Source organism: Acipenser ruthenus, chromosome 26 (genome assembly GCF_902713425.1).
Source record: "Acipenser ruthenus chromosome 26, fAciRut3.2 maternal haplotype, whole genome shotgun sequence".
Lineage (NCBI taxonomy): Eukaryota > Metazoa > Chordata > Actinopteri > Acipenseriformes > Acipenseridae > Acipenser > Acipenser ruthenus.
Genome location: NC_081214.1, coordinates 10,227,381 through 10,253,618, shown reverse-complemented (window position 1 = coordinate 10,253,618; position 26,238 = coordinate 10,227,381). Strand labels below are relative to the sequence as shown.

Genomic DNA, 26,238 nt, shown 5'->3' with positions numbered 1-26,238 from the left:
TCTACTGTACTGAGAGAGAAATCTGCAGCATCTGACCCCGCCCCTTCTATATCCTGGCATTTGTATAGTTCGGGTTCAGTTAACTAGGCTTATCTTTCTGTTACGTAAAGCTTTGTGATTGGGTAATATAGAGTTTAGAGATTGAATGCTGTAAATTAATTTGATAAATCTGAAGGATTGACCCACTAACTGGTAGGATGTTAAATTGTGGATGAAATAACTGTAGGATGTCAGGGAAACAGTTCTGAAAAATGTCAATTATTTTCAAAAAATATGAAAAAGAAAGTGATATTGGAGCAAACTGATGAAACAGCAACTACTTCATCTGCTGAAGAGTCAATTCTGAGGGTGGAAAGAAGTGAAACAGTGTAAATGGATCAGAATCTGGGAACTCTCTTTTTCCTTGGCTGGAGAAAATAAAATGTTTTGTGTCTCAAATTATACTGGACCCCAGAATTTTTTTAAGAGAGGTCTGCAGAAAATGTGCTTACCAAAAGTTCTGTTTTAGAATAAAACCATTGTTTAAAACATATGCATTTAAATGAATCTACAAAAGGGTTGTTTGTACATTGAGACCTGGCACTCTCGTGGAGGCGCCTCACAGTGACGCAGCGTGCGGAGGTGCTGCTGGGTGCTTGTCCTCCTGACCTGTGTGTTTTGTTCTGCAGAGACAGTTCGGGACTACGAGTTGCAGTTCCACCACAGGCTGGAGCAGGAGCGGGCACAGTGGGGTCAATACCGCGAGGCAGTGGAGCGCGAGATGGCTGAGCTACGCCGCCGTCTCTCTCAGGGCCAGGAGGAGGAGAACCTTGAGAATGACATGAAAAAGGTGAGAGGGGAGCTGGTGATTTCTAGCTTTGCATACATGCATTGGTTTATTTGGGTGGAGTAAAGATGTGGCTCAACTAGTAGGCACTACCACTGGTTTAAATTCACAAATTAGAAAACTAATAGAAAGTCAGGCAACCAAAGTGCACCATGTCGGGTGTAAACCAAAAGCCTCATCACATTGATTACATTCTAAGGCATTATTTAACTGTATCCTAAATGCATTTTAAATGAGACAGGAGAAGATTGTGTTCTACAAAAGTAGTTTTAAATATTTTAATAACATGCTTACTTTCTTTGCACTTTTATGAAACACTAATTCCTCCTTTCAGAGAAGACTGCAAGTCTGCAGTGCGAGAGACACAGAGAGCTACGACAAGCAGGATACAGATGGTTCCCATGCTGGTCTAGCTTTGCTATTAAGCAGTAAAACGTTCTTTTCTGATTCAGCAAGTCAGTGTAACTATTTATTATGGTTGCATACACATAAATATTTTATTGAAGATAACAAGGTTGTGTTAGGGAATGTTTTCATTGAAATTACTTTCTTAATATTTGGTGAGTGGTGAAAATGACCTTTTCAAGCTTCAGGCAGCCTTGTGCATTGGGCTGCGTTCACAAGTTTGGAATGCACCTTAGTAGACTGCTTCTAAAGTACTGTGTGTGTATTTCTTCTTCCTGTTTTTCATTGGGAGTTGCTGTGATTTTGCTAAACCCTCTGGTGGTTTTAATTTATTATTTCCTGCAGACTCCTTCATTTTTATATATTTTTGTTTATTTTAAGAGCTCCTAGTCCCTTTAACACTTCTGCCTCTGTTTTGCTAAAGTTATTTAAAACTGTATAGGAACAGGTTGACATGTGGGGCATGTTGTCCGTATCCTCCTTTGTAAAAACTTGTGAAAAGTAATCATTTAATATATTTGCTATTTTTTTCTCTTCATCTATGATTTTGCCATTTGTATGAGACATTTTATTTCCTCCTTGAATGTTCTTTTGCTGTTGTAATATTGGAAAAACTTTTTGGAATTGGTTTTAACCCCCTTAGCAATGTTCATTTCTATCTCTTGGCCTTTCTAACTTTTGACTTGCGTTTGCAGTTCCAAGTACTCTCTATGTACTTTGTTCTTGGTCCGGAATAATCATTCTGTAAAGTGCCTTTTTTCTCTTTTAATTGATCTATTAAACCATTTTGACCATTTTGTTTTAGATTTTGCTTTGTCTACTTTTAGGGTGTAATTGTTTTGCGCCTCTAGTACTAATCTTTTGTAAAATAGCCATGCTTTTTCTGTGGATGTGTTCTCTATTTTGCTCCAGTCTACTTCTGTTAGTCTCTGCTTCATTCCCTTATAGTTGGCCTTTTTAAAATTGTAAACCTTAGCTTTAGTCGTTACTTTTGTGTTTTTAAAAAGCATTTCAAATGAAACCATGTTGTGGTCTGAGTTTGCTACTGGTTCTCTGACCTCTGTTTTTATTATTCTGTCTTCATTATTTGAAAGACTAAATCAAAGCATGCCTCCCCTCTAGTCGGTGCATTGACAGATTGCGTTAGGAAGCAGTCATTTTTCATTTCTACCATTTCAATTTCAGCTGTTGTGCTCCCCACCGGGTTTTCCTATTTTATATGGGGGATGTTGAAATCACCCATTAGTATGGCTTCTCCTTTGCTACATGCATTTCTAACGTCATTGTATAACAGGTTATTTTGCTCGGCGTCTGAATTTGGCGGTCTATAGCATGCTCCTATTATTATGCCCTTTGAATTGTTGTCCATTATTCTGACCCATATTAATTCTGCGTTGTTTTTTTCTTCCAGATTTAACACCTGTGCTTCAAGACTATTTTTGATGTATAGCGCTACTCCTCCGTCTCTTCTGTCCTGCCTGTCTTTGCTATACAGTGTATACCCGCTAATATTATATTCGTCTCCATCCCTCTCGGAAAACCAAGTTTCTGTAACTCCTATCGCATCATAGTTACTTGTTAGTGCAGTTTGTTTTTGAGACTTCTACATTTAGACAAATACATTTAATGGCTATCTTACCTGAGTTGTTGCCCTTGTTTTGATATAGTTTTGTTTTTTTTGTAGATTTTTTCAAATTTTTCTATTTATAAATGCTTCTGAACCTCCTCGAGGATCCTTTCTCTGAGTAGATTGGTTCCCTTTTTATTTAAGTACAGTCCGTCCCGCCTATATAGATAGTCCTTGTTGTAGAATGTGGTCCAATGTTCAAGGAAGGTGAAGCCTTCCCGTGGGCACCACGATTTCAGCCATGCATTTAGATTATTTATTTCCAGCTGTCCATATGGTCCTTTGCAAGTTGCTGGCAGTATCCCAGAAAATACTGCAGTTTTATCTTTAATTTCCTTCCTAGCTCTCTGAATTTGTTTTGCAGGGATCTTGGTCTGTCTCTTACAATGTTGTTTGTGCCGACGTGGACGACTACTACCGGGTCGTCTCCTGTTCGTTCTAGGAGCCTGTCCACGTTCTCAGTGATGTGCGTGACAAAGGCTGCTGGAAGGCAGCACACTTTTGTTGTAAGGGGGTCCAGACTGTGCACTGAACTTGCTGTGTTTCTCAATATGGAGTCCCAAACAAACATGACCTCCCTTCTTTTTGCTGTCTGGCCAGCACTGTTTATAGGGTCCTAGATGTTGTTCATTTCATGCTGTTGATGTTGGTTTTGATCATCTAAATTTTGAAGTGGCTCAAATTTGTTTGATGTTTTGATTTCTGGTGGTTGTGTTTCTTCTTTTTTTTAAAATATATATATATATATATATACAGACGTGCTCAAATTTGTTGGTACCCTTACAGCTCATTGAAATAATACTTCGTTCCTCCTGAAAAGTGATTAAATTAAAAGCTATTTTATCATGTATACTTGCATGCCTTTGGTATGTCATAGAATAAAGCAAAGAAGCTGTGAAAAGAGATGAATTATTGCTTATTCTACAAAGATATTCTAAAATGGCCTGGACACATTTGTTGGTACCCCTTAGAAAAGATAATAAATAATTGGATTATAGTGATATTTCAAACTAATTAGTTTATTTAATTAGTATCACACATGTCTCCAATCTTGTAATCAGTCATTCAGCCTATTTAAATGGAGAAAAGTAGTCACTGTGCTGTTTGGTATCATTGTGTGCATCACACTGAACATGGACCAGAGAAAGCAAAGGAGAGAGTTGTCTGAGGAGATCAGAAAGAAAATAATAGACAAGCATAGTAAAGGTAAAGGCTACAAGTCCATCTCCAAGCAGCTTGATGTTCCTGTGACAACAGTTGCAAATATTATTAATAAGTTTAAGGTCCATGGAACTGTAGCCAACCTCCCTGGGCGCGGCCGCAAGAGGAAAATCGACCCCAGATTGAACAGAAGGGTAGTGCGAATGGTAGAAAAAGAACCAAGGATAACTGCCAAAGAGATACAAGCTGAACTCCAAGGTGAAGGTACGTCAGTTTCTGATCGCACCATCCGTCGCTTTTTGAGCAAAAGTGGGCTCCATGGAAGAAGACCCAGGAGGACTCCACTTTTGACAGAAAAACATAAAAAAGCCAGACTGGAATTTGCTAAAATGCATATTGACAAGCCACAATCCTTCTGGGAGAATGTCCTTTGGACAGATGAGTCAAAACTGGAGCTTTTTGGCAAGTTACGTCAGCTCTATGTTCACAGACGAAAAAATGAAGCTTTCAAAGAAAAGAACACCATACCTACAGTGAAACATGGAGGAGGCTTGGTTATGTTTTGGGGCTGCTTTGCTGCGCCTGGCACAGAGTGCCTTGCAATCTGTGCAGGGCACAATGAAATCTCAAGACTATCAAGGCATTCTGGAGCGAAACGTACTGCCCAGTGTCAGAAAGCTCTGTCTCAGTCGCAGGTCATGGGTGCTCCAAGAGGATAATGACCCAAAACACACAGCTAAAAGCACCCAAGATTGGATAAGAACAAAACATTGGACTATTCTGAAGTGGCCTTCTATGAGTTCTGATCTAAATCCTATCGAACATCTATGGAAAGAGCTGAAACTTGCAGTCTGGAGAAGGCACCCATTAAACCTGAGACAGCTGGAGCAGTTTGCTTAGGAAGAGTGGGCCATACTACCTGTTAACAGGTGCAGAAGTCTCATTGAGAGCTTCAGAAAACATTTGATTGCAGTGATTGCCTCTAAAGGTTGTGCAACAAAATATTAGGTAGCGGTCCCATCCTTTTTGTCCATGCCATTTTCATTTGTTTTATTATTTACAATATTATGTTGAATAAAAAATAAAAAGCAAAGTCTGATTTCTATTAAATATGGAATAAACAATGGTGGATGCCAATTACTTTTGTCAGTTTCAAGTTATTTCAGAGAAAATTGTGCATTCTTCGTGGAGGGGTACCTACAAATTTGAGCATGTCTGTATATATATATATATATATATATATATATATATATATATATATATATATATATATATATATATATATATATACAGTGCCTTGCGAAAGTATTCGGCCCCCTTGAACTTTGCGACCTTTTGCCACATTTCAGGCTTCAAACATAAAGATATGAAACTGTAATTTTTTGTGAAGAATCAACAACAAGTGGGACACAATCATGAAGTGGAACGAAATTTATTGGATATTTCAAACTTTTTTAACAAATAAAAAACTGAAAAATTGGGCATGCAAAATTATTCAGCCCCCTTAAGTTAATACTTTGTAGCGCCACCTTTTGCTGCGATTACAGCTGTAAGTCGCTTGGGGTATGTCTCTATCAGTTTTGCACATCGAGAGACTGAAATTTTTGCCCATTCCTCCTTGCAAAACAGCTCGAGCTCAGTGAGGTTGGATGGAGAGCATTTGTGAACAGCAGTTTTCAGTTCTTTCCACAGATTTTCGATTGGATTCAGGTCTGGACTTTGACTTGGCCATTCTAACACCTGGATATGTTTATTTGTGAACCATTCCATTGTAGATTTTGCTTTATGTTTTGGATCATTGTCTTGTTGGAAGACAAATCTCCGTCCCAGTCTCAGGTCTTTTGCAGACTCCATCAGGTTTTCTTCCAGAATGGTCCTGTATTTGGCTCCATCCATCTTCCCATCAATTTTAACCATCTTCCCTGTCCTTGCTGAAGAAAAGCAGGCCCAAACCATGATGCTGCCACCACCATGTTTGACAGTGGGGGTGGTGTGTTCAGGGTGATGAGCTGTGTTGCTTTTACGCCAAACATAACGTTTTGCATTGTTGCCAAAAAGTTCGATTTTGGTTTCATCTGACCAGAGCACCTTCTTCCACATGTTTGGTGTGTCTCCCAGGTGGCTTGTGGCAAACTGTAAACGACACTTTTTATGGATATCTTTAAGAAATGGCTTTCTTCTTGCCACTCTTCCATAAAGGCCAGATTTGTGCAGTATACGACTGATTGTTGTCCTATGGACAGAGTCTCCCACCTCAGCTGTAGATCTCTGCAGTTCATCCAGAGTGATCATGGGCCTCTTGGCTGCATCTCTGATCAGTCTTGTATGAGCTGAAAGTTTAGAGTCTTGGTAGATTTGCAGTGGTCTGAAACTCCTTCCATTTCAATATTATCGCTTGCACAGTGCTCCTTGGGATGTTTAAAGCTTGGGAAATCTTTTTGTATCCAAATCCGGCTTTAAACTTCTCCACAACAGTATCTCGGACCTGCCTGGTGTGTTCCTTGTTCTTCATGATGCTCTCTGCGCTTTAAACGGACCTCTGAGACTATCACAGTGCAGGTGCATTTATACGGAGACTTGATTACACACAGGTGGATTCTATTTATCATCATTAGTCATTTAGGTCAACATTGGATCATTCAGAGATCCTCACTGAACTTCTGAGAGAGTTTGCTGCACTGAAAGTAAAGGGGCTGAATAATTTTGCACGCCCAATTTTTCAGTTTTTTATTTGTTAAAAAAGTTTGAAATATTCAATAAATTTCGTTCCACTTCATGATTGTGTCCCACTTGTTGTTGATTCTTCACAAAAAATTACAGTTTCATATCTTTATGTTTGAAGCCTGAAATGTGGCAAAAGGTCGCAAAGTTCAAGGGGGCCGAATACTTTCGAAGGCACTGTATATATATATATATATATATATATATATATATATATATATACAGTACTGTGCAAAAGTTTTAGGCAGGTGTGAAAAAATGCTGTAAAGTAAGAATGCTTTCAAAAATAGACATGTTATTTATTTTTTTTTTCTTTTTTTTTTTTATAAATTTAGTCGTCGCCAATTATTTTTACCCCGGTTTTCACCCCAATTTAGCATGCCCAATTATTATCTGTATCCCCGGCTCACCGCTCGCAACCCCCCCGCCGACTCAGGAAACGGAGGCTGGAACACGCGTCCTCCGAAACGTGCTCCTTCCAAGCCGTCATTTTTAGCACTGCAGATCCACAGCAATGCTACCAGACCTATAGTGCCGGAGGACAACACAGATCTGGCGGCTCCGCTGCAGAGCCACAGGCGCCCTATCGGCCACAGGGGTCGCTGATGCGCGGTGAGCCGTGGATTCCCCTGCCGACCTAAGCCCTCCCTACCCGGGCAGCGCTCAGCCAATTGTGCGCCGCCCCCTAGGAACTCTCGGTCACGGTCAGCTGTGACATAGCCTGGATTCGAACCAGCGATCTCCAGGCTATAGAGCACATCCTGCGAGGAGCGCCTTTACTGGATGCGCCACTCGGGAGCCCACCAAAAATAGACATGTTAATAGTTTGTATTTATCAATTAACAAAATGCAAAGTGAGTGAACAGTGAGTGGGCAGAAAAGTGGGCAGAAGTGTGGAGTAGTGGTTAGGGCTCTGGACTCTTGACTGGAGGGTCATGGGTTCAATCCCCAGTGGGGGACACTGCTGTTGTACCCTTGAGCAAGGTACTTTACCTAGATTGCTTTAGTAAAAACCCAACTGTATAAATGGGTAATTGTATGTAAAAATAATGTGATATCTGTATAATGTGATATCTTGTAACAGTTGTAAGTCGCCCTGGATAAGGGCGTCTGCTAAGAAATAAATAAATAAAAATAAGAAAAATCTACATCAAATCAATATTTGGTGTGACCACCCTTTGCCTTCAAAACAGCATCAATTCTTCTAGGTACACTTGCACACAGTTTTTGAAGGAACTCGGCAGGTAGGTTGGCCCAAACATCTTGGAGAACTAACCACAGTTCTTCTGTGGATTTAGGCAGCCTCAGTTGCTTCTCTCTCTTCATGTAATCCCAGACAGACTCAATGATGTTGAGATCAGGGCTCTGTGGGGGCCATACCATCACTTCCAGGACTCCTTGTTCTGCTTTACGCTGAAGATAGTTCTTAATGACTTTCGCTGTATGTTTGGGGTCGTTGTCATGCTGCAGAATAAATTTGGGGCCAATCAGATGCCTCCCTGATGGTATTGCATGATGGATAAGTATCTGCCTGTACATCTCAGCATTGAGGAGACCATTAATTCTGACCAAATCCCCAACTCCATTTGCAGAAATGCAGCCCCAAACTTGCAAGGAACCTCCACCATGCTTCACTGTTGCCTGCAGACACTCATTCGTGTACCGCTGTCCAGCCCTTCGGCAAACAAACTGCCTTCTGCTACAGCCAAATATTTCAAATTTTGACTCATCAGTCCAGAGCACCTGCTGCCATTTTTCTGCACCCCAGTTCCTGTGTTTTCGTGCATAGTTGAGTCGCTTGGCCTTGTTTCCACGTCGGAGGTATGGCTTTTTGGCCGCAAGTCTTCCATGAAGGTCACTTCTGACCAGACTTCTCCGGACAGTAGATTGGTGTACCAGGGTCCCACTGTTTTTTGCCAATTCTGAGCTGATGGCACTGCTGGACATCTTCCGATTGCGAAGGGAAGTAAGCATGATGTGTCTTTCATCTGCTGCAGTAAGTTTCCTTGGCCGACCACTGCGTCTACGGTCCTCAACGTTGCCCGTTTCTTTGTGCTTCTTCAAAAGAGCTTGGGACAGCACATCTGGAAACCCCTGTCTGCCTTGAAATTTCTGCCTGGGAGAGACCTTGCTGATGCAGTATAACTACCTTGTGTCTTGTTGCTGTGCTCAGTCTTGCCATGGTGTATGACTTTTGACAGTAAACTGTCTTCAGCAACCTCACCTTGTTAGCTGAGTTTGGCTGTTCCTCACCCAGTTTTATTCCTCCTACACAGCTGTTTCTGTTTCAGTTAATGATTGTGTTTCAACCTACATATTGAATTGATGATCATTAGCACCTGTTTGGTATAATTGTTTTATCATACACCTGACTATATGCCTACAAAATCCCTGCCTTTGTGCAAGTGTACCTAGAAGAATTGATGCTGTTTTGAAGGCAAAGGGTGGTCACACCAAATATGGATTTGATTTAGATTTTTCTTCTGTTCACTCGCTTTGCATTTAGTTAATTGATAAATATAATCTATTAACATGTCTATTTTTGAAAGCATTCTTACTTTACAGCATTTTTTCATACCTGCCTAAAACTTTTGCACAGTACTGTATGTGTATATATATATATATATATATATATATATATATATATATATATATATATATATATATATATATATATATATATATATATATATAGACAGCCCAGTTGCTCTCTTTATCAAACAGCATTTCTGCAAGTTTTGTGCATATTTGTCCAAGCGTACGCTGGATAAACATCTCTCCTGCAGCTTTACAGAGTGCCCTGCGACCCTAGGAGCTGGTGTTCCCCTCTGAGGATGTGGAGTCAGCGCTTACTCTGCGGTTAAGCTCTCCCTGTAACTGCTGAGCTTATACCATTGATCAAGTGTGCCACTGCGGTCTTGCATGTCCCCGGGTCTACAGAGCATCTACAGATGCCTACTTACGGGTCTACAGATGCCTCCTTGGGGGCAGCAACAGTACTGTACACTGCTGTACTGACCTGGTGCTACAGACACCGAACTGGTACCAAACCGACCCGTACTGTTTCGGTACAGTCTCGGTTCCGACCTGCTACTGACCGTGGTTTACAATCCCCAATCTGGTACCAAGCAGGCCTTGCTGACAGTCCAGTTGCTGTTTTTGGCAAGCTGAGGCAGCAACTGTACATTATACATTACTTGCTATTTGCATAATGCCTGGGTTTTATCCTTGTGATACATGCAAGGCCAGCATGCCTGTGGACAAGCAGATGCTCTTCCTGCCTGAGGCAGCAGCACGCAAAGGAGGCACTGGTAAACCGCATTGTCTGCAAGTTTTGTGTGCATTCTCCAAGCGTATGCTGGGTAGACGTCTCTCCTGCAGCTCTACAGTTCAATCACTGTCCCCCTCCCTTTCTGGGCGTGACTGCAGCATGAGTCATGGACCAACAGGACGCCGCTGTGTTGTCTCAGGATGTAGCAGCTCTGCTGCAAAAACAGACTGTTTGTATGGTACATCCCCTCCATTTGGAGGACGGGTTCTACTCCATGCCCAAGCAGGATGGTGGCCTCAGACCAAACCTCAGACGAATGAGGTTCGAAATGTTGACGATGCAACAACTGTTGCAGTCATTCAGGCCAGGCGACTGGTTCACCACTGGGGACCTCAAAGATGCCTATTTCCATATCCCCATAAAAACTGGCGCACTTAAGTACCTGCAGTTTGCCTTTCAGGGAACAGGGTCAGGGTCTTGCTGTTTGGCCTCTCTAGCTCCCCATGTATTTTCAAAACTCAGGGAAGCTATACTGGCCTCACTGAGAGACAAAGGTATCGGAGTACTCTTATTATTTGGATGACTGGTTCATTGTGCCCAGTCTCCAGCTCAGGTATACGCTCACACATAACTGTTCATCAGCCACCTTCAATGGTTGGGGCTTACAGTGAATCATGTGAAGAGCCAGCTCACGCCTTCTCAGACAGCCTCCTGTCTAGGAGTGTGCTCCATGCTGTCCACTCTGTCGGATGGCAGAGTGCAAAGAATAGCCATCTGTTTAGAGATATTCAGCTCAACAGGGTGCTCAAGTTCCAGAACTTCGGGGCTTAGGGCAGCAGCTTCTCAGATCCTACCTGTGGGTCTCCTGCGAATGCGCCCTCTGTAAGCCTGGTCCAACAGCAGGGCTTTTTCAGCCCGCATTGAACCGCGACCACCTATTGATGGTGTTAGTCACTGTCTGAAGGCACTCTCTTGGTGCAAACAGCCTGCCCATCTGCGCCTATATATATGCCTTCCCACTGCTCGCCTTGCTCCCGCTGTGTGTGGAGAAAATCAGGCAACGGGCCAAGGGGCTCCTAATAGGCACTTATTGACCCAGGAAACTGGTCTAAATCCTGACGCAGCACCTGAACGGCCAGCTGTGGAGACTGCCCAAGCGTCGTGACCTGCTCAGTCAGTCACGGGGAACCTTATTGCATTCCGACCCATAGAGCCTGTAGATCTGGTGTCGTCGGCTCACCGTGCACCAGTGACCCCTGTGGTCTGGCCGGGCACCTGCAGGCTTGCCTGTAAGCTGCCCAGAGCTGCGTTGTCCTCTGACGCTGTAGCTGTGAGGGGGCTGCTTGGTGGGCCTGCAGTGTGAAAAAGAAGCGGTCGGCTGACGGCGCATGCTTCAGAGGACAGCGTGCGTTTGTCTCCGCCGCTCCCGAGTCAGTGCGGGGGTGGTAGCGATGAGTTGAACCTAAAAATAATTGGCTATTCCAAATTGGGAGAAAATGATAAAAACAATTGGCGACTACTAAAAAAAATTAGATCAACTAAATTGTCATTTAAACTATAATATATATATATATATATATATATATATATATATATATATATATATATATATATATATATATATAAATATATTTAAATATATTTAAATTCACAAAGTAATATGTAACATGCAAACAATCACAGGGCTCCAGTCTGCGACTAAAATGGTCGCAAATGCCTGTCTTAGTTTCTGTAACCCAAAAATGCTGCCTCCCTTTAAAAACATGTCAATATTTATGAATGCGCTGTGACATCTTTCTGTAAAAAATAAATACAAATAAATTAAATTTAAAAAAGCTGACATTTGTTTCAAACTGAAGTGCGAGAAGGATGGTAACAATCTGATAGAATACAAATGTCTGGAAGTGCAGAGGTGCTGTATTATCAGCAGACAATGAAATCCAGGAACCCCACTTTCATGCAATAGGAGTGATGGTGACCAAACCTGAGTGAGTACTGTTGTGTAGAAGTGTAGTTTAAAATGAGCAGGAACTACAAATTAAAAGTGAACTGGTGCTTTTGGCTGATTTACTTTTGCTGCACCACTACCATGAAAACACGTAAACTATCCTTGCTGTACAGAGAGTCTGGCAGTTCTCACTCTTCGCTGATAACTACCATTCCCCTCAATATTAATAAAATATAAGGACAAAATAGGTAACACTTTAGGGATCCGTTATAAACAGTTATAAACCATAGCAAAAAAAATACAAAAACTGCATTGCAAAAGCAAAGCATACAATTGGTGAGACAGACATATAAAGACAAGCATAGAAAGACAAACAGAACTAAATAAAAAAAAAGACAGGCATACAGACTATATCTGTTATAACTGATTATAAACAATGGCAAAAGTGTATAAAAGTCTGTAGCTCTTGCAAAGTTGCCATTGACCTCTTGGTAGCCTCTCTGATCAGAGGGTTAGGGTTAGGGACTTTTCTGTACTCCTTTTTGTCCAGTGGGGGCCACAAATAGCGTTACTCTCATCAACCACTATCGAGAGGAAACCGTACTTCCTTGCACCAATAGGGACCACAATGAGCGTTACAGTGACAGAAAACCAACATTTTTCAGAGATCAAGATCAGAATCTCAGAATGATGATGATGATGAAGACTAAAAAATCTCCAAAATCTCGAGTCCCGAGAATCTCAGCTGGCTGACTTCATCTTTCAAAATACTGCTTGTTTTCTCTCTCAACTAGTCGTGTAGCACTGACAATATAACAACACGCTTGCAAACTGAAGGTTATAGGTTAAAAATCCCACATATACCAGACCTTTTTTAAATTTATATAAAGAAAGATCTTTTTTGCAGGCAAATGTTCCATTTTAAGACAGAATTAAATCATTTAATATAAATGATATACAGTAGATGTCACAATAAGTATGTTCCCTAGTATATTTCCATGTTGACAAAACAAGTTCATCATTAAACTTGGATGTCCTGTAATATACATATGCGTGGATAAAAGTGCCTGGGGTCTGAAAAAAAAAAATACGTTGGGAGAAAAAGGAGGAGGAGGAGGAGGAGAAGGACATTTTTACCTTACTTTGGAAACTTATTTTCCTTACAGGTATTGACTTTTTTTCTACATTTCACCTCAGAGTGTTGGGAACTACAAATTAAAAGTGAACTGGTGCTTTTGGCTGATTTACTTTTGCTGCACCAATACCCTGAAAACACGTAAACTATTCTTGCTGTATAGAGAGTCTGGCAGTTCTCACACTTCGCTGATAACTTGGTGCAAGGAACTACCATTCCCTTCAATATTAATAAAATATAAGGACAAAATAGGTAACACTTTAGTTTAGGGATCCGTTATAAACAGTTATAAACCATAGCAAAAAAAATACAAAAATACAAAAACTGCATTGCAAAAGCAAAGCATACAATTGGTGAGACAGACATATAAAGACAAGCATAGAAAGACAAACAGACCTAAATAAAAAAAAGACAGGCATACAGACTATATCTGTTATAACTGATTATAAACAATAGCAAAGAAAACAATGGCAAAAGTATTATAATAGTGTAACAGGGCGATGTTACAGATGTGGGCTGTCACTAAATAATAGTGAATCAGACACAGAACAGTGGGTGTTGACAACACAGGCCTGACGCTTTGGTACCAACACCGGTAATCCTAGCGCCAGATTTAATAAAGAAAACAAAACAAAACAAAGCTAAAAATAAAAGTTTGCCACACAAGGCGAGCGCTAGTCTCACTAAAAGAGACGTCCCGCTCCAGGAGCCTACTGCACTACAAAACCCTCTCTATACTTAGTTTGGGATCCAATCCCTTATAGGTGAGCAAGTAACGTGGAAAAAAAAGGGTTTATTTGAGGATTTTAATGGACCCATTGGCCACATGGCTACAACATGTATCATTTTAAAGATAACCTTCTCCAGATTAAGATTAGCCCTGTTGTACTGTGCCACTGTGGCACCATTTTTGTAAAAAATGATTTAAACAATAAAACTATGCATGGAAAACATGAAAATTGTGGAAATTACAAAAAGGTCTAAATGTACCCTTGGTCATCCTATTCGCACCAAAATTGGTATGATAGGTTGCTGAAACATGATAATTTTAATTTGATACAATTGAATCATTTAAAGGCCTTACTCATGAAAATATTCACCCTTTTCACACCAAAGAAGAGGTAAATCTGACTATAAAATTGGCAATATGTGACAAATGTTAGTTTTCTATTTAAGACTGTTGAAAAAAATGCTTAATTCAATGTATACAGTCCCTATAGAAAGTCTACACCTCCTTGAACTTTTTTCACATTTTGTTGTGTCAGTGCCTCAAAGTTTCATGCATTTGACGATTTTTTCCACTTATCTACACACCATACTCGACACTGTTAAGGAGAAAAAAGGTTTTATTGGATAAAACTAAAAAAAATAATTGGATAAGTCTCCACCCCCCCCTGAGTTGATACTTGGTGGAAGCACCTTTGGCAGCAATGACAGCTGTGAGTTTGTTGGGATAGGTCTCTACCAACTTTGCACACCTAGATTTGGCAATATTTGACCATTCTTCTTTACAAAACTGTTAAAGCTCTGTCAAGTTCCTTGGGGAGCGTTGATGGACAGCAATCTTCAAGTAATGCCACAAATTTTCGATTGGATTTAGATCGGGGCTCAGACTGGGCCACTCAAGGACATTTACCTTTTTGTTCCTTAGCCACTCCAGTGTAGATTTGGTTGTATGCTTTGGGTCATTGTCATGCTGAAAGGTGAACTTCCGTCCCAGTTTCAGCTTTCTTGCAGAGTGCAGCAGGTTTTCTTCAAGGACTTTTCTGTACTTTGCTCCATTCATTTTCCCTTCTATCCTGACAAGTACCCCAGTCCCTGCCGATGAGAAACATCCCCATAACATGATGCTGCCTCCACCATGCTTCACAGTATGGATGGTGTTCTTTGGGTGATGCGCTGTGTTGGGTTTGTGCCAAACATAGCTTTGAATTTAGGCCAAAAACTTCCATTTTAGTTTCATCAGACAACAAAACTTTTTGCCACATGGCTACAGTGTTTTTTTGCATACTTCAAACGGGATTCAAGGTGGTCTTTCTTGAGTAAAATAGGCCAGATTTGTGGAGTGCTTGGGATATTGTTGTCACATGCACATGCACACCGTGCTCCAAGGGATATTCAAGGCCTTTGATATTTTTAATATACCCATCCCCTGATCTGTGCCATTCAACAACTTTGTCCCAGAGTTCCTACAGGAACTGCTGAATTTATCCTGAAATCATGTGAATCACTACAATTTAACACCGGTGGAGGCCACTTAACTTGGTGTGTGATTTTGAAGGCAATTGGTTACACCTGAGCTAATTTAGGATTGCTATTACAAGGGGGGTGGACACTTATCCAACCAAGCTATTTCAGTTTTTATTTTTAATTAATTTTCTACAAATTTCTACAATATTTTTTTCACTTGGAAGTTGTGGGGTAGGATGTGTAGATCAATGAAAAAAAAAGGTGAACATTTTGAAAGGGGGTGTAGACTTTCTATAGGCACTGTATATAGGGAGATGCAAAACTTGTAGCCATAGCATAGCAAACTTACTGAAAGCCTGCTTTGGAGATTTGCAATTTTGTTTCACCACTACATGGCAATGTCTAGAAGTTGGAATAATGGCAGGATGCACAATTTCTCCACTGGCTTTTACCATGGCAATGGAAGTAATGCGACTGCCACCAATTAGAGCATGCAGCATGACCAACAGTTTGCTACCAATTCCAGCAATATATGACACACGAAGAACAACACTCCTCCATCCGTGTGGGGAAGCTATTAAAAAGGCCGACAAAATGCTCGGATATATAGTGAAAAGTGTTGAATTTAAATCAAAGGAGGTAATGTTAAAACTTTACAATGTATTAGTTTTACACAGAATTGTGGGAATCTGGAACCAACTCCCCAGTAATGTTGTTGAAGCTGACACCCTGGGATCCTTCAAGAAGCTGCTTGATGAGATTCTGGGATCCATAAGCTACTAACAACCAAATGAGCAAGATGGGCCGAATGGCCTCCAATCGTTTGTAAACTTTCTTATATTCTAAGTAAGCTGTCAGAGTCTGTCTGCCTCAGAAAATTCCACCTTTATTAATGGATGGTCAAAATTCAGTCTTTAAAAAGAATACATGCTTTTGAGATATTCATTTGTTAAGTGTGTTTTATAGAATGATGTTTTCGCTCATGAGTTGTAACGAATGCATATGTAATGCGGGCTAGGTTTTGAGATGCACATGTGTTTTTTGGGTTTTTTTTTTAATAAATGTTTGCATACTAACTTTTGTACATTAATTTAAAAATCCAATTTCTGCCTATGATTCCTATGATTAGGTTCTGTGACTAATTTGAAGATATTAATATGTTTCAATATTAACTAAATCGAGTTATTCATCAAATTGATTAATCTTGTTAGATAATTGATTTATTAATGTTTGGATATACTGTTACTTGATTGATTTTGCTGCTGATGTATTTATTTTCAAAAAGATTTCTTTAGGTTGTGCTGCAGCAGCGCGACACATACTTCTAGCTCCTTTTAAAACCCCATTTCTACCACTGATCCATTTTATTGTGAGCAGTGTGGTTTGTCATATATCTACATTTCACTACAAAAGTGGAGTGGTTTGAAAGCTTAGTCACAAGAAGTGTTGTTAACTTGAAAGAGCACCTGAGTTTAATTTACTGCGATTTATACATTTTGCATTCACTTACAAAACGCTGTAAACTTGCCAGCCGGACTAGTGTAAAGCCCGCTGCACACAGACCGACTCAAGCCATCCCAACTCATCTCATCTGAGTATGCACAGATTCTGTGATCAGTTGTGCTCAGTTTTGGTTTGACGTCACAGTTGAGTTTGCTGATTAGATGGTGGAGACAGCTATTGACCAATTACACCGTGCAAACGATTCAGGCAGTGTTTGGCTTTTTGTATAGTACGTCTACTACACTTTAGCCTGTGGTAAATAAAATCCAACCTGTTGATTTTTATTTGACTTTGGCGTTTTTTTCTCAGCGTGTGGATCTCGGGGCTTGTGATTTGTGACTATGGAGATTGACACACCGGTTACTTCTGTTTTAGCGCATTAAGAAAATATAGGCTGCCAGTAGATTGATAATAAAGGTAAATTGATCATTTACCTTTGATTAGTAAACGCCTAAAAAAAATAATTAAAATGTGCACATATCTGATATTTTTTAATTTGGGACACTCAGAGCAATTCAAGACTAATGTATTTTTACGTGTGGAACTATAGCTGTCAATATTCCGCCATCTTGTATGACAAGTTACATGACAAGCTACGTCACTTAAACCTGCTTCACCATTGGTTGACACCCTTATGACTAAATTGTCTCAGTCAGTCTTGGTCGGCAACTGCCGCACACAGACAGACTGATCACATCTGAACAAAACTGCGTCTGAAAAAGATTCAACATGTTCAATCTTCAAATCTGAAGACATCCCGACTGAAATCTGCATAATCTTGGTTTTAAGGGTACGCACAATGCTACGATTAATCCAGACTCTGTACAGCCAGTTGAGATGAGTCGGGGCGGCTTGAGTCAGGGTGTGTGCGACGGGCTAAGAGACTTCAAACACCAAAAAGAAAGCTAAAACTACAATAAACTAGTAGCATTTGTACTCTGATTTCCTCCTTTTCAAAAAGAAATAAATAAATAAGAGTACATTGTAGACTGGTGTGAAATGCTTTGAGAAGTCTGACAAAATAAATGAATAAATAAGAGTACATTGTAGACTAGTGTGAAATGCTTTGAGAAGTCAGTCCTACCTTTACATGACATTCTGCCCTTGTGTGCTCCACCTCAGGCACAGGAGGATGCAGAGAAGCTGCGCTCGGTGGTCATGCCCATGGAGAGTGAGATTGCTGCCCTCAAGGCCAAACTGACAGAGGCAGAGGACCGTGTCAAGGAGCTTGAGGCCTCCAAGGTAAGTGCTGTGAGCAAGCAGGAAAGACTTGCGGGACAAAGGCTGTGTCCCACTTGAAAGTAGCCCCGTAAGTATTTCAGTTAGAGGTTGGCATTCAGACCATGTCCACGTTGATAGTGACATTCCTGTATAAAGTGAGTTTGTAATAACGAGAATTCTTGTACATGTCTGTGGTGCTCCATCAGGTGTATTTATTTATTTGTACGTTGTTCTACCTACCGGGCTGCTTTCAGTGGGACACCCTGTATAAAAATGCTGTTGAAAAGTGGATAGCTACCATCTTTAAATTTTTATTTCAATTATCACATTTGTTTTAATAGTTTTTTTTTTTTTTTTTAAATGGCAATGAAAAATAGTTTGAGTATACCGGATACCCTTTTAAAGGAAACTGATAAGAAATGTATAATTTTGTGTAAATAAATATGATAATAAATATAAAACCATAAAGAGGGGCCAACAATATGAATCCAGAAATAAGTAAACAGGGTTTTTATGATGGGGCTGTTTTTTGGATGATGATGATGACGATGATGATTGCAGTAATAAAACAAATTTGAATGAGATGGATTCAGTAATTGTATCAATTAAATACAGTAATCCGTCGCATATCCGACTGCAGTGGGACCAGAGTAAGGATGGATATGTAAAAAGTCAGATAAATGAATCCTGTTTTAAATACCATTCACAGCTGTTACAATGAGTTTATTCACACAATTATTGTTTTTAGATTCAGCTTTTATTAGGGTGCTTCCCGAAATCCCTTGTTTAGAAAGATACAGGGTATTAATGCTTGTGACAGAGTAGCCGTGTGTGTGCGTGCATTCGCTGCTGAGTGACAGGCAGGAGATCGAAGTTGATACGCCCCGCAGGCGAACAAGATTTATTTACAGACGCACTGAACAGCTCACGTGACACTACCAGCAATGGCAGCGCAGGGAGCACATACAACACAGTGTACGAAAACTTTGGTGGGATCTACAATCTCTAAACTGATCTTCTCAGTTCAATAATAAACAAATGTTGCTGAAGAGGTTGATCATGGCAGATAAACGGTTAGGACGGATATGTGATGGGCAGATACCAGACGGATTACTGTATGTGATTAAAACCAAGATTAACTGAGATTTTCACTTGACAGCCCTAATAAAAATATGTATAGTGAGACAATGTGCTTGACTGCCCCGTGGCTCAGTGTCCTCTCTCCTGGTCCTCTAATCTCAGTCTACTGCTCTGTTGTCTTGCAGGTGAAAGAGCTGAACCATGTCCTGGAGGCTGAGAAGTCGTGTCGCACTGACCTGGAGATGTACGTGGCCGTCCTCAATACCCAAAAATCTGTGCTGCAAGAAGACTCTGAGAAACTACGAAAAGAGCTACATGAAGGTGTCTAAAGCTGCTTTTAGCTGTCTGTAGTTGGCCGGCACGAATGCTACTTGTTATTGAGAGATATCTGAGCAGTAAGGTCTTCCCCCCGATGAGTAGGAGCACAGCCTACAAATCAAGATTAAATATCTTTTTTATAAGTTAGATTTCTTTTTTTATAAATTTAGTCTTTGCCAATTATTTATTATTATTTTTTATTATTTTCTCCCAATTTGGAATGGCCAATTATTTTATTATGCTCAGCTCACCGCTACCACCCCTGCGCTGACTCGGGAGGGCGAAGACGAACAAACACTGTCCTCCGAAGCGTGTGTCGTCAGCTGACCGCTTTTTTTCACACTGCGGACTTACCATGCAGCCACCCAAGAGCTACAGCGTCGGAGGACAATGCAGCTCTCGGGCAGCTTACAGGCAAGCCCGCAGGTGCCCGGCCAGACTACAGGAGTCGCTGGTGCGCGGTGAGCCAAGGACACCCTGGCCGACCTAACCCCCCCTCCCCCAGGACGACGCTCGGCCAATTGAGCGCCGCCGCCCCCTGTGAGCTCCTGTCCTTGGTCGGCAAAGGAATAGCCTGGACTCGAACTCACGACATCCAGACTATAGGGCACATCCTGCACTCTACACGAGTGCTTTTAGATTAGATTTCTTAATCAGTTTCCTTAAAATTTGTGTAATAAAAAATACTTTTATTTATTTGATTTTAGCGTGACATGTTTTTTTTTTATTATTTGTAATGAAAAACACTGTAAGAGGAAGTCCCAGAGGCTCACTTGGTAAAGCACAACAGGGTGCTAAGGAGTCATAGTCAGGGGATTTCACATGGAGTCAAAATCATCCGTCACCTCACCATGGTAAAGTGTACCCTACTGATCAAGCGGACACCAGCAGGGCTGGCCTTTGTCCTTCTGGGGCCGATAGCATGGCAACATCCACTGTCGAGCTCCTGGGTATTAAAGTAATTAAGTGATAAAAAGGGCACCCACTGACCTCCTGAGCTGTAGTGGAGAGTAAAGTAGCTGCACTGAGGGAACATAATTGGACATTCTAAATTGGGGATCTGAAAAAAATATCAGGATGCAATTGTGACCTTACTGTATCTTCAGATAACGGAATTTAAAAGAATATATACATTTCTTTTTAAGAATATTTATATAAAAAAAAGAAAGACCAGTGCTTGTTTGTCCCAACTACCTGCTCCAAGTTCTGCTCAGATAAGTAATGATATGCATTTGTTGCACTGCTTTTTTAATGCATTGGAAACCAGCAGTGCCCTATTAAAGGGGTTTGGAAATGAGTGAGTACTGCTGCCTTTTGAAAGTTGAGACATGTATTGCGGGTGAGTTCTGTCTCTAACCTGCCACTGCCTGTCCTTTTGCAGTGTGTCACCTACTGGAGCTGGAGCGCCAGCAGCATAACCAGCTGAAGCACACATGGCAGCGTGCCAATGACCAGTTCCTGGAGTCACAGAGGCTGCTGATGAGGGATATGCAACGCATTGAGAGTGTGCTGTCCTCCGAGCAACTGCGCCAGGTCGAGGAGATCAAGAAGAGGGACCAGGTACAGCACTTGCACTGAGTATTTCAAAATCTGGTTTGTTGTATAACTTTTAAGCATGCAGAGTGGATGTGAGAGTGCATTAACCTGCTTTGAAGGAGCATGCAGAGTGGATGTGCGAGTACATTAACCTGCTTTGAAGGAGCATGCAAAGTGGATGTGCGAGTACATTAACCTGCTCTGAAGGATCATGCAGAGTGAATGTGCAAGTGCATTAACCTGGAATCTCCTGGTGTTTGTGTTGCAGGAAGAGGATGAGCAGCAGAGGATCAGCAAAGCTAAGGAACATAAAGAGACGGGGCGAGAGCAGGCTTGGTCTAGAGAGGAGACTCTCATTGTTCTGTCTAATGATGAGGTGAGCCGCACTCTGTACTTTCCTCTAGAGCAGGGGTACTCAATTATTTTATTGAAGGTCCAAAATTCTTGGTCAAGGTCCGGAGCACATTTTCACTCCCATCCCCAATACCAACAAACAAACACAGAGCTACACAAATATAGTTTTTACGCATGTTGTTGGTTTGAGAGTTCAAGGACCCTTGAGTTGCAGGTGAGCTCTACAGAGATGCAAAGATTTGCATTAGTCAGAACAGAATGCTGATATTAATGTTAATAATGTCTTGGAGAATGAATATCCGCCCACATATAGTGTGATCTGCAGATACTTAAGACAGGAAACATTTTAACTGCATGTGATGTAAGCCTGACTATGATAGCAGAATTTGACAGTTTTAATCGACAATACAATCAGTTTACTCATTGCTAAGCTTTGCACACACAGCACGTTTTGGTGGATGGTGGAATGATGATGCGATACCTGTCGTGTCAAGGTTCTGTCCTTTGCGCTACCATTGCTTTCAAAGCGAAGTTTCGTACACACGAGTAGTACAGTACGGCACCATATTGTGTGCTTTCCGAGAATCAGGAGTACCAGCAGTAACACAGAGTTGGAACAATAATCGATAATATTGATAATCACGATTATTTTTTTGCAGCGATAATTATCGCGTTGAAAAATTATCGATAATCATAAATATCGTCTGTGACCCAATGAAGCAGGAAGTGGCTCTGCATTGAGCAGTAAGCATAACTGAATTGTCTGCGTGAGGCGTAAAACATGGTCTGTGTGAGCACTGCGTACATTGGGAAGTTAAGTACTGATTTTAAACAATATGCTTTTAACTTTGCGTCATGGTTTCATTTTGATAATACGTTGTACACTGGCAAAACATGACTGTTTTTCTAACATAAAAACACAAATGTTGTTTGTAAAATTATTTTTTATGTGATAATTTCAAAGCAGACGCCCTTCAAACTCTCATCAATGCTAACGTCTTTATCTAGCACATAGCACATATACATAAAAAAACTTGCATCGCAAATTTTCAATCACGTCATATATTGTATCTTCTACAGTTTTGGGTACTGTGTATCGCTGCTATATGCATTATTATCTGTGAAGTGTTGGTGCAATAAATACATAAATTGGTAGTTTTGCCCAGTACCAGTCCTGACAAGGTTTCCTTACAACCCCCTGGAACACCAAAAAAGAAATAATATCCTCCTCTCATTTTCTGTAGATGAAGACATCCATTTTTCACTCTCAGCTGTGCTATCTACAGAAGAGCATGTCTGTCAAGCACATTCCTTAGGGACTGCTGCCATCTGCCAGTGAAAAACAAAACTGCAGACAATTTTAACCAACAGTCTACTTATTTATTCACTGAAGCATGTTGCAGATGCACATATAACCCTCCTACATGCTATTTTCACGGGAGTGACAAATTTGGACTCGCTTGCGCCCCACATGGAAATCATGGGATAAGCAGCTGGGTGAATACTATAAATCACACATGCAAAATTCAATCTTTTGATTTGTGTAATTGTTGGGCTAATCACGTTAGTTTGTTTTAATAATTAATTTAAGAAATTAGTTAATTTATATATATATATAAAGTCCTAAGTCTATCTTCAATACCCTCACCACTCTGTGTAAAGAAGTGTCTCCCACCCTCTGTCCTAAGTCTATCTTTGCTTAATTTGTAACTCTGTCTTCTGATCCTGATTTCTGTACTGCACGTAAAGTATTAAGTGCAGTACGCGGTGATCTGATTGAAGCATTCAAAATCCTAAAAGGTATAGACAATGTCGACCCAGGGGACTTCTTTGACCTGAAAAAAGAAACAAGGACCAGGGGTCACAAATGGAGATTAGATAAAGGGGCATTCAGAACAGAAAATAGGAGTCACTTTTTTACACAGAGAATTGTGAGGGTCTGGAACCAACTCCCCAGTAATGTTGTTGAAGCTAACACCCTGGGATCCTTCAAGATGCTGCTTGATGAGATTCTGGGATCAATGCTACTAACAACCAAACGGGCAAGATGGGCTGAATGGCCTCCTCTTGTTTGTAAACTTTCTTATGTTCTTAATGATTCAGGTTAACTTTGTAAATTCCTTTGTAAAGACTTGTCCTCCCAAATTCTTCTTAAGTTCTAGGCTAAATAGATTAATTTGTTTCAGTCTGCTGTTGTTTTAGCTTGTTCCTTTAAGCCCTGGGATTAGTTTGGTTGATCTTCGTTGGGCCACAATGTCCCTTTTGTACTGTTGTGACCAGAATTGAACACAGTACTCCAAGTGCGGTTTCACCAGTGTGTTATATAACATAATAACCTATTGGTTAGGATTAACTTTGTCAACTCCTTTAAACTCCTTTTAACTCTTGTGTCTCCTCAGCATGCTCACAATAACCACAGCATCCACAGCTCGGCTCACTCCCTTGACACTGAGATCCTGGGCCCAGCAGATGTGGACAGTGAAGGGAAGCAGGATGGCAGTGCAGGAGATCTCTTCAAAGACAGACTGCGCAGAGCCCAGTCCACAGACAGCCTGGGAGCGCCCGGGGGAGCCCTGCTGCAGAGAGGCCTGGATCACAGTAACAAGGCCAAGTCAGCAGGGAACTTGGATGAGTCAGACTTCGGGCCCCTGGTGGGGGCGGACTCTGCTGGAGCTGAGAACTTCGATACAGCTTCCCTTGGCTCTTTCCAGCTCTCCTCCGGGGCCTTCCTCCTCACCAAAGACCAGGAGAAGGCCATCAAGGCCATGACTCCAGAACAGGAGGAGACCGCCTCCCTGCTCTCCAGCATCTCCCAGGCCCCCGAGAACGCCTACCTACCCGCCTCAGGGTACCGGCTGGTCAGCGAGTCCGAGTGGAACCTGCTGCAGCAGGAGGTCAGACACCTGAGCACTGCTTTTAGAGAAGTTGAGCACACAAGCTGCATCCATTTCCATGACTACCCAGCTGACACAGTGCAGTACTTTGTGAACAGATAAAGACACACACGTTCATTGCTATTTTATAAGTATCTTATATTGTCTGACAAGCGATGACAAGCCTAGAGAGAAAGGGACAACTAGTGTTTCAACCTCATCTGTAGCTGTGCAATTTAACCATGTCATAAATTAACACACAAAATCAGGACCCCCTTGAAATGAGATGTATATCTCAAGGGTTCTATCCTGGTTAAATAAATACATCTGAAATAAAGTACCCGACCCTTGCACAAAGACAACTGGTTCCCCTTAATTAGGCTATTCTATTAAATACACACAATCTGTAGATCATGTTAAATTACTGATTGCCAATAATTAAGTTGTGTGCATAACAACAAACGAGGAGAGCCACGAGTCCAATATACAAATTAGGTGAATCACTGTACTAAAAATAGATTTTTTTTTCCTTTATACATGGTTACATCCAAAATGTACAAGCAATTTCTTATGTAATACATTCTTCAACCTTTGTTGATATTCAGTACACTTCACGTAATTATCAAGTTCATTCCAGTTTGCAGACTGCACTACAACAAGTGGCCCCCTGCCCACCCCAGTTCTCCTCCTAGGGATCATTGAGTTATTGGCCTTGGCAGCCCTAGGTGAGGTGGCATTCACTGTGAATTTGATATTAGGGAGATAAAGGCAGTAAATTGGAGTTTGTGACCGTGCTGTTGTCCTGCAGGTGAAGAACGCAGGCAGAAAGCTGGGCCGGCGTTGTGACATGTGCTCCAACTACGAGAAACAGCTGCAAGTCATCCAGGGTCAGGAGGCAGAGACCCGCGACCAGGTGAGACTGACTCCTCTCAACACAGCCTCATTCACATTCATTCAGTTTGCTGTTAGCAACCACAAAGGCCTGTGTTCTCTTTGAATGTTTTACATTTGTCATTGTGAAATCATCCCCTTAACATGGTTAAATTGTTTCAGAGATCTTACTCCTTGCATATCTCCACAAGATAATTACTATAGTGTATCAGTTTATAACACAAGGCTTGTTCTGCATTTTTTCCTATTAACTGCCTACATTTACTATGCTTCTAACATTGTAGCACAGTCGCATTGTATTTAGTTATGTTAGAACAAAATGTAAATAATATTAAAAGTACTTCCTAACAAGCAGAAAATGTTTAGGGTGTATACATAGGCATAATTTACACGGGGGACGCAGGGGACACGTCCCCCTCACCTTTTCAATGATGGGGAAATGTCCCCTCACATTGCAGGAGTACTAAAACTTATTTTTCACGCAAATGTTTTGGTATAGTTACTAGTCAGTATTGAAGCCAATGGATGGAAAAATGTGATGGGATCTGGGATCACTGGAGCCGGATCATGAGATGGTGTTTCACTATGAGGATCTGGATCAGGCTCCACTGATCTGTAATGTTGATCCGATCCTGGAGCTACACACAACTTAACAAGGGAAACTGACCAATGAGAAGTGAACATACTGTAACGATCACTCTGCACAACTGAAAAGCAGTTGCACTGTCCTCCCTAAGGAGATACTACTGGCCCTATTCCTATAACTAAATAAGTCAGCAAGAGTGACAGACAGCAAAAGCAGGGACGTCAGAGGTGTCAATTTCACGAACAATCGGTTTATTATTGTGAACAATAATGTCAACAAATGAAAAAATGAACAAATGAATGAAATGAATAATGATAAGAAAGGAATTCAAATAATTGCAGGTAACAGGTAAGAATAAAGCTGGTACAGATAAGTATGTAGGGACAAACAGAAGGCTAAACAGTATCACCAAATAGAAATGAATGTAGTGTCCGGAGGGTCTCCAATAAACCCACACTCACAAACACAACACACACAGATAAAGACCAAGGATAAATAAATAGATACAGATGAAAAATAGTGACTTGTGGAAACAATTACATTTAACAGTCTCTATGGCAATGGTGGGAAAATGACAGGTAGGCCCAACAAG

The 26,238-nt window shown here is 41.0% G+C and overlaps 1 protein-coding gene across 5 annotated transcripts in view; it reads left to right on the top strand.

The window, feature by feature from the left end:
- LOC117430458 (rab GTPase-binding effector protein 1) overlaps positions 1–26,238 on the top strand; it is a 73,873-nt gene that overhangs the window by 10,034 nt on the left and 37,601 nt on the right. For 2 of the 5 annotated variants that reach the window (XR_009308950.1, XM_034050496.3), the window contains exons 4-10: positions 669–829; positions 17,910–18,029; positions 19,274–19,409; positions 20,788–20,966; positions 21,211–21,318; positions 23,696–24,190; positions 24,978–25,082. Coding sequence is in view for 3 of the 5 variants with exons in the window: in XM_034050496.3 (XP_033906387.3) it covers positions 669–829; positions 17,910–18,029; positions 19,274–19,409; positions 20,788–20,966; positions 21,211–21,318; positions 23,696–24,190; positions 24,978–25,082 (1,304 nt within the window). In the remaining 2 variants the exon portion in view is untranslated. Of the gene's footprint in view, positions 1–668; positions 830–1,160; positions 2,635–3,222; positions 5,228–15,951; positions 16,131–17,909; positions 18,030–19,273; positions 19,410–20,787; positions 20,967–21,210; positions 21,319–23,695; positions 24,191–24,977; positions 25,083–26,238 lie in introns of those variants that run through there. The other 3 variants (XR_009308951.1, XM_034050501.2, XM_059001130.1) reach the window with 3 other exon arrangements.